Source organism: Cannabis sativa, chromosome 9 (assembly GCF_029168945.1).
Source record: "Cannabis sativa cultivar Pink pepper isolate KNU-18-1 chromosome 9, ASM2916894v1, whole genome shotgun sequence".
NCBI lineage: Eukaryota > Viridiplantae > Streptophyta > Magnoliopsida > Rosales > Cannabaceae > Cannabis > Cannabis sativa.
This window is the reverse complement of record NC_083609.1, coordinates 29,611,519-29,621,319: the sequence shown is the minus strand read 5'-3', so window position 1 is coordinate 29,621,319 and position 9,801 is coordinate 29,611,519. Positions and strand designations below refer to the sequence as shown.

The 9,801-nt window shown below is 28.5% G+C and overlaps 1 protein-coding gene across 1 annotated transcript; it reads left to right on the top strand.

The window, feature by feature from the left end:
- Positions 1-533: 533 nt before the first annotated feature.
- LOC115722947 (protein farnesyltransferase/geranylgeranyltransferase type-1 subunit alpha) lies at positions 534-4,667 on the top strand. Its single transcript, XM_030652335.2, has 5 exons — positions 534-852; positions 951-1,060; positions 3,247-3,367; positions 3,523-3,618; positions 4,043-4,667. The coding sequence occupies exons 1-5, from the start codon at positions 616-618 to the stop codon at positions 4,463-4,465; spliced, it is 987 nt and encodes a 328-aa protein (XP_030508195.2). The 5' UTR covers positions 534-615; the 3' UTR covers positions 4,466-4,667.
- The last annotated feature ends 5,134 nt before the right edge of the window (positions 4,668-9,801 follow it).

Genomic DNA, 9,801 nt, shown 5'->3' with positions numbered 1-9,801 from the left:
ACCATGGAGTCTCACTATTTCCTTAATGTACAATTCGGCATACCGGTCCACAGTATAAGTCACTCGTACATGTAAAAAGTGTGTTGACTTGGTGAATCTATCCACTATCACCCATATGGAATCATATAACCCAGTAGTCTAGGTAACCCTACTACAAAGTCCATGATAATGTCTTCTCACTTCCACTCAGGTATCATCAAAGGCTGAAGTAAACCTGTCGGCGTATATTATAGAATTTTCCAAAATTGTAAATAAAACAATAATAAAAGGGTGATTCTATAATGCACCCCCTTAAAAGAGATGTACTGATGCACCCTTTACTTGTTTCAGCATTCAAGAGAATTTCCAAATTTCTTATAATTTTGCAGGATGTCTTTAATAAGAAAAAATTTGACTAAAAAATTATTTCGGATACTAAAATAGATAGAGATGTATCACTGTTTCCATTTTAAGAGTTTCCATTTTAAGAGGTGCATTATAAAATTTTCTTTAAAAAAAAGTATTTTTCAAAAATTTTCCTAAAAAAATAGTAAACATAATAATATGGGGGTCCGCTTAGAAAAGGAAAAGGAATAAACGTAAGTAGGCTTAGATCTGCAGATTGTTTGAGTAGAGATGGATTCCGACGAAGAGAAGCAGCCATGGATCCCTCTGAGGCAGCGACCAGAGTTGTCCGACGTCACTCCCATCCCTCAAGACGACGGTCCAAACCCAATCGTTCCTATAACCTACAAGGACCAGTTCACTGAGACCATGGACTATTTTCGAGCCCTCTTCCATGCCGATGAGCGCTCCCCTCGAGCCCTACGTCTCACCACTGAAGCCATCTTACTTAACCCCGGCAACTACACTGTTCGTGTTCCTTCTTTTTTATTGTTTCTTTCCACTGTGTTTGGTTTCCCAACTCTCTCACGGAAACTCAAGTTGGTTTTTTTCTTTTTTGTTTGCAGATATGGCAATTCAGGCGTCTAATTCTTGAGGCTCTCAACGTTGATTTACAAACTGAATTGGGTTTCACTGATGCTATTGCCAAGAGCAACTCCAAGAACTATCAGTTGTGGTGAGCTCTACTCCTGATTTCTTTTAGCTATTAGAATCCCAACACTAGAATTCAGTAATAGCAATCTTGGCCAAACTAAATCTTGTTTCATTTTGTTGGTTATCCCATAGTTTGGAAATTTGATCTTTTAATTAATTTGAAAAATTGTGAACTCGTGAGGACAAGTAATGGGGAGTGATTGGAACCATTGAACATGAAATAGAGATAGAAGATTCTAACTATTCAAGATTATAATTGGAAGAGTTTCAAAATTTTAGTGACGGGTGTGTTGAGTGCTGCTGTAAACTCGCAACACAAAACTCACTCAACAGAAGATCAAGGATCAAATGATCAAACATATAAAGATCGATGAACAATTATGGTTCAAAACAATAAAATAAAAGAGTCAAGAGTTTATCCTAGTTCGGCCAAACCAAAGGGCCTACCTCCAGCTCTCCCCACAAGGAGTCCACTCTTGCTTAAGACGGTTACAATCACCAATGATCAGTTGTGTACACCTAGACTAGAGACATTACAGAAAGAAAGCTCTCTCAGTACTCTACTCGAGCACACCAAACACCACTATCTTGGATACAAAGCTCTCAGCTCACTATGCCTTTTTATTACAACTCGAACAGAAATCTATCTTGGTTACAAAGCTCTCAGCTCACTATGCCTTTTTATTACAACTCGAACAGAAATCTCTCAACACTCTTAAAATTCTCAAGTTGAACTACTTGCACAATTAAAAAACAGAGCTATATAGGCAAAAAAAAAAAAAAGTCAAACTAACTAACTTTCTCTTAGGCGTAGACTAACTTAACTGTCATAACAGAAAGTTGTTGTCTTTAGTTTTCTGTGGATGATCAACTCCACATGTGCTTTGTAGGTTTTTCCTGAATAAAAAAAAATGCGGTAGGTTCTTTTAGCTAAGTGAACCGAAAATCTTCTCTTTAATTTTGATCCCCTTTTTGTCGATTGTATTGAGTTTAGAGGGTTGTGTTTGAAAACAGTATTCCAAGTTGTTTATTTTGCTTTGCGCGCTAACACACATATGCCTTAAATATGAGTTGAACCATGTTTGGCTGACTGTTCTCATTTCCTGAGTTACACAGTGTCTGGAGCCTACTTGCAATTCTTATCTTGATTTAAGCGACTCTTCTTCTTTTTCTTACTATGCCTTTATAAGTCTATCGAATCGATATTCATTCAGCTGTTCTAAATAAGTTATTGTTTGTGTATATTGCACTTGGTTACATTTTTCACAAGCAAGGTAATGTAGGTTGAAAAGCTTGAAAATAGAATTAAGCTAAAAATCTATAAGGCTTTTTAAAATAAATAAATAAAGATGACATATCTGATGGTATATGGATGTTACTAAAAATAAAATAAAATAAAATGAGAATTTTACTGTCTTTCTTGTTTATTTTAATTGGTCATAGAATTTAAACAAATGTAAGTTCAAGAAGTATTTTTTTTTTCTCCAATAAGGCTGATGTAGGTCAGACTTGACATAAAATATTGGCATTTGTAATCACCATACTATGTTTTAATAAGATGTTTCCTTGTATATTTTGTGTGCTTGCATTCAGCTTCTTACTTTTGTTTTATTCAATAGGATTCCTTAGCTTTTATATTGGGGTTGAGATGAATAAGGTGGTTCTTCAGCCTATGTTTCAATAGGATGTTTCCTTTATATTTTGTGTGCTTCCATTCAGTTCTTACTTTTGTTTTATTCAATATGATTCCGTAGCTCTTATATTTGGGTTTGAGATGAATAAGGTGGTTCTTGTTTTTTTTTTATATGTTTTGTTAGAGTAATTGTTATGTACTTGTTCTATTCTGGCATCCTTTCTTTTTGACAATTTTCCAATTTTGTTGAGACCATAGTTTGGGCTTTATAGATTTAGATGTAAACATAAGATATTACTTGAAATAGACTTAGGTTTGTTCTGTTCTATTTACAGGGATGCAATTGGTGAATTCTTAGGTCTTTTGTTTAGTGCTATAGTTGGAAGTGTGAGCCAAAAAAAACTTTACGCTAAAATGAATTGTTCTTGCTAACATTAACTTCTTAAGCACATCCTCTTAAAGCAAGTTCTTTCTAATGAATTTTATAGTCAACATGTTCAAAGTCTCCCCTAAGTCTCATATGGAGTTTTCTCTAGGTATTTTATTCTACTAATCCTGATGACAGATACTTATAGGCATCATAGACGCTGGCTTGCAGAGAAATTGGGAACTATTGCTACGAGCAAGGAGCTTGAGTTTACCAAGAAGATACTATCTCTTGATGCTAAACATTATCATGCATGGTCTCATAGACAGGTTTGTGTCTATTACTGTTACCATTGTGCTTTAAGTTACATACGATAAAGATAATGTTTTCCCTATGTAACTTGTTCGCTTTTAAATGTGTAATGTGGACATAACTGGATATAACTTTTGACCACACTTAAGATTTGTTTATATGATAATTGCAGTGGGTTCTTCAGGCACTAGGAGGGTGGGAAGACGAACTTAACTATTGTCATGACCTCATTGAAGAAGATATTTATAATAATTCTGCTTGGAATCAGGTATAGTACAATTACTTTGTGTGACAACTACGTGCTACGCATGAATTTGCCTATAAAATGGTTAACAGGGAATTTGCTGTGGCTTTTAATTAAATTTGTAACAGTAGTTCTTAACTTGTGTAAAGCTTATTTACAAACCTCATGATATGCAATCTTATTTTATTCTTAATTATTCAATGCCCACTATCAGGCTCCTAAGTTTTGCTAAATATTCTTTATGCCCATAAATTTTTTCTATGACAGTATTTACCATAATAGTGAAGTATTTGGTATATTCAATAGTTAAGTCTATCAAAATAGAAACTAGAGTTACAGTTAGTCTCTTTTATTTTTAACATTGCTTAGAGTTTTCAATATTCTGTTCTGGGCATATTAAGTTGGATTTTGGTGGGCTAATGGATTTTCTGTATCTTCTGTGTGATAGAGATATTTTGTTATTACAAGATGTCCCATCCTGGGAGGCTTAATTGCTATGAGAGAGTCTGAAGTGAAATATACCGTTGAAGCCATCATAACCCGCCCTGATAATGAGAGTTCGTGGAGATACCTTCGAGGGCTTTATAAAGATGACAACCAGTCTTGGGTGAATGATCCCCAAATCTCTTCAGTGTGCTTGAAAGTTTTAAGCACCAAAACCAACAGTGTCTTTGCTTTGAGCACGCTCTTGGATCTTATCTCCCATGGTTTTCAACCAAACAAAGAGTTGAGAGACATTGTCAATGCAATAAGTTTTCCAGAATCAGATTCGGACTTGGCAAGAACAGTGTGCACTGTGTTGGAAAGGGAGGACACTATTCGAGCTGACTACTGGAGGTGGCGCAAGAGCAAGCTTTCTCAAGCATCTTGATCTTTAGGGATTAAGGTCTTGTTTGTTTCTTATGATTGTAATTTTACTCAATAGATGAACAATCACATCCAATCTTATTACTACAATAGTATAGTTTGAAAGATTTCTCATTGATCTATGTTTTCTTTTCCTAAATTTGGATAATACTGACTTTGCCGAACACAAAGAAATATGCAAGGCTTATTTGCACGTGGTTCTCATCCTTCGTTTGTGTTGACAAATTATACTTTACTCCCTGTTTTGTTTTGCAAATCATTGTCCAAATTTTTATTTTTATTTTTACTTTATATATATGGGTGGTATTACCCATTCATGGGTAATATTATGAAAAGTTGAGTTTTTATGCTTAGTTTTTCCTATCTAATTAAAAAAATCTCTCATTTTTACATTATATGATTTGAGATTGTTCCATCGATTTGAAAAAAAATTAAGAAAATTTTTTTTTTTGGCAAAAAAAAAAAAAAAGAATTAAGTTTGACTTAAATAGTTTGTATGTAAATATATTTTTTGATATAGTGTAAAAATTGATAATTTTTTTTTTATATTTTTTAATTAAGTATAGAAATTCAATTTTTTCTTTTATTATTCGTTATTGGATTAAAATTTAATAGTTTAATATTTTTAAAATTAATATTTATAGTTAATTATTTAGTAAATATCAATGGGTAATACTCATTAAGAGTGCACCCTTCCACACATATTGAAGTCTCTTACTTCCAAGAAAGATACTCTGGAAATAATAATTTATAATTGTTTACTGTTAATTTAATATTTATTTATCCTTTTTGTTAAAATATGCTTGTATTTATTTATTTATCCTTTTTATTTTCTATTCTTTATTCAATAACTTTATATTAGAGATATATCATTATAGTAAAATCACAGTTTGATTAGATTAGTACTACTACTAATCATGATTAGGCCGAACACAAAAAAAAATGGCTTCAAAAAGTAATATTTTAGTCATTGAAGAAATCGGCTCATGGCAAATCATTTATTACATAATATATTATTTAAAGTATTATTTTTTTTACATCAAAATCAGCTCATGGCACGTCAATTATGATCAAGCTACATGTTACGTGATAATCTTAGTTTATACTTTTTTTAGTTGCTCCTTATACATAATTTAAAATTTTTATAAACAAGTAGTATATATATATATTTTCAAAAATCACTTCAAACCTAAAATCTTTCAAACCTATTTATCTATTTTTACCGTTCTTTTCTAATATTTTACACAAAATAAATAAATAAATAAGTAAAAATTCAAATATATATATCTTTATATATTAAAAGTGCCTATCTAACGGCATTTCTTGGTTTAACATTCTTGGTTTAACAGAATATACTTAAAAATAAAAAAAATATTCTGTTAAATTTAACGATTAGGTTTGATCTCCCGTTAAAAAATAAACTCAATAATTAAACCCAAAAAATTAAATAATCTTTTAAATAAACAATCTTTTAAATATTAATAATCTCTTTTTAAATTAAAAAAATCATCTTAGCCACATATCTCTCTAACAAACCTATTTTGGGAGAATATTAATAATTTATTTATTTATTTTTTTAAAAAAAAAATATAGATAAAATATGTAGAAAAGATAATATAAAAGAAGATTGATTGTGTTGGCTTAGAGATTTTTGGGCTTGGGCTTAAAAAAATAATAAAAAAAAAAAGATAAAATGGGCTGTAATTAGTATTTACCTTATATGTTTGTGCTTATTTTTAGTTTTATTTTTAATTTTACCACCAAGAGGAGAAGGTTGAAAAATATTAGAATATGAAAATATTATTGGTGCTTATTAGTAATTTGCAAAGAATGTGAAAGTCTATAAATATATAGTTGTGTAGCTATTATTAGATATGAAATGAGATAATAGAACTTTTTTCAATTAGAAGATTAATGTACATTTTACTATTAATAACATACATTATTATAACACAACTATGTTTTACTTACTAAATATACTGACACATATTTAATTTTTATAAAACAAATCGTTCAAATAATTATACTATTTTAATTATTAATTAAAATAAAAAACTAAAATATTAAATAAAACTAACACTACGTGGCTTGGCACGTAACAATCACCTAGTCTATATATATAAATATATAAAGGAGAAGTATGAGGCAGTGACGTGGTAGTCTAAAATTTCTCCAAAGTTATTTTTTTTCTCCTTAATTCTCTCAATTTTTTAATATTTCATTAAAGCATAAATTTACAAATTAATATTTACTATTATTTTAATAAATGTTCTATAAAAATATCTATCTTAAATTAATTATTTTTTGAAAAATACATAATAATAAATCTAAATTAAATTAATAATATTAAATCAAATAATTATTCAATTATTTATATATATATATATATGTATTCATAAATATATATATATATATGTGTGAAGTTTCTTTTACTTTGCAAAATATAAGAAAAGTGTTATTTTTATAGAAAAATTTATTATGAGTTGAACAAAAAAAAAGCAGATGTGAGATTATATTGAAGAAAAATCAGGTGTGAGATTATGAATCAAATTTTTTTATAAAACATTATTTTTATATTCCAATCATATAAAGTTGATGTCATCATTATAGTTCTTATTGATATCCTCAAATTTCTAAACTTAACATTCAATTTATCGTTCTGTTAGTTGATCAATAATTGGCCAAACTAATAATTATTCTAGAAAAAATAATCTTAAAAAACAAAAAATAATTAAAATAAATTCATATTATTAAAAAAAACATTATATACATATTAAATAAAATAAAAATTAATTTTTCCATCTTCTTTCAGTTATATTATCTTTACAGATTAACAACAATTTTTTTTTTAAGGAGATTAACAATAAACTTTGATTCTCGATTCAAATGCTATTTTTTAATTCTATTTTCATATATTCAAAATTCTCATTCCATAAACTTTCTACTAATACTTTTCAATCAATGAAATGAAAAGAAAAACTTTAATTCTCGTATGAAAAATCAAACTTTCAATCCCAATAATTAATAGAAACAACATCAAATTTCAAGTTATCAAAATCTATAAAAATAAATAAATAAATAAATAAAGACAGATCTCATAAACACAAACTCAAGCATTAGAACTCCAGTAAAATACTAAAACTCAAATATTAAAAACACACATAATAAAATTCGAACCCAAAACTTAACACACACACCAGAATAAGAATTAAACCATAAATGAGAATTTATGTTACTATTTTTAGAATTTCGGTATTTATTAGCAACAAATTTAATATTTTAAGTATTTACGTCACAAATATTTTAATAATAAAATTAAAATTTTAATATAATATTATTAAGTAATTCTTATTAATTAAAATACACAATTTTTTTTATATATAATTTAAAATATTTTATATATTCGCCACGAAGCGCGGAATGTTTACTAATTTATAAAATTGTAAATGAATGGCTTGATAAACTATTAAGAAAAAAAGAAAAAAATAATGTATAGTTAGATTTCAATGACCACCCACACTAATATGACTTCAATGCTTCCACTAAATCCACTCCTGTATACAAATCCTTCTTGTTCTTCAACCCTAGGAATTATCATAACTAAATCTAATTCAGAAATAGGTTGAATTAAAAAACAGAGTAATAGAATTTCAAGTCATTATATTTATGAATTGTTTTTATATTATAATATGGATTATTTTACTATCTTGTCTTTTAGCAATTTTTTCATTAAATTATGTAGTAATAGAATTTTATTTATTATTGTTTTGTAGGTCAATTTTGTGGAGGGCGCCCTACGAATACAAAGACTTTGTCGGTAAGTTTTAATTCAAAGATTGTCTCTTTTAATACCTCCTGTTGCTTGGTGTTGTTTGTTTTTTCAGCTATCAATAAAGAAAGAGTGTTTTAATGAGCTGGGGGTGCTGTTTGAGGATGTTATAACTTTATTGTCTAAATTTTCGGGGGCAGTTTTATCCCATGTGGCTTGCGATATAAAATTATGCAGCTCATGGTTTGGCAAAGTATGCCCTTCGGTTAGACGATGAGCTATCCTGGTTCGAGGAGGTGTCGCCGCCGAATATGGATTGCCGCTTTGTTAATTATGTGTGATTCTGATCACGGCGTAAAAAAAAAAAAGAAAAAAGAGTACAGACAAATAAAAAATAAAATAAAGGATAAATACCATTTTGGACCCTGTGTTTTACAAAAGTTACAAATTAGACCTTGTGTTTTGTTAAATATCAAAATAGACCCTGTATTTTCTAAAATAGTAAAAATAGGACCCTGAGCTTAATTTTTGACAACTTTTTTTTTAATACAACCAACTTGAAGACACTGCTTAATACGAACAGATACAAAAAATGTAAACAGTTTTGTCATAGCACTTTTAGATCAGATTATAATTAAACTTTATTTTGACAAAAAATCAATTCAGGGTCTTATTTGTACTATTTTAGAAAATACAGGGTCCATTTTGTCATTTAACAAAACACAGGGTCCAATTAGTAACTTTTGTAAAACAGAGTGTCCAAAATGGTATTTACCCTAAAATAAATTGTATATTACCAATGGAGTTGAGAGAGAGAATGAAGCTCACCAACTCAAAAACAAAACTTTTTGGTATTAATTCATCATCGATAAAATGAGCAACTGTTGTTTACAACTGACAGACTTAAAAATTTAGAGACATTATAGTATACTAGCAAAAACTACGTGCGAGGCACGTATACTAAATTTTATGCTAGTTTTTTTCCATGTTATTTGAAAGTGATACAATAAAAAATTAAAGAAAAAATATTATTAGTTATTAGGTGAGATTATTTGAATAAAGAACAATAAATAATCACGTAAAAATCAAAAATAATTATTTGAATAAAGAATTCAATATACACATTTATATATATGAATCTCATTAATGAAAAAGAATTATTAAATATATGAACAATAATTTGTCACGCTATATGTTTCCCAATAAAGAAATCCACCTCCTCATAGTCAAAAATAAACAATACATGTAATACAGATCTTTGTAATGAAGTACTTAAAAGAAACAAAACTTCAGTTAGCATAATCGGAAAAGGTTTAAGTGAACTAAATAATGACTAAGAAGATCTAAATTACAAAATGAAAATAACATGTCTATATGAGTATGATTCTATTGCTATATGAGCATAATTGATCTAAGAGAAAATAGATAAACTTATAAACATATAAATATACTTAATATTAATTTTGACAAAGAAACAATTCAATTATAAACAATTCTAAATATCAGCTTGACAATTTCAACACACTAATTACTCATTAAATAACCATAATGTACACATCATGATAATTTTA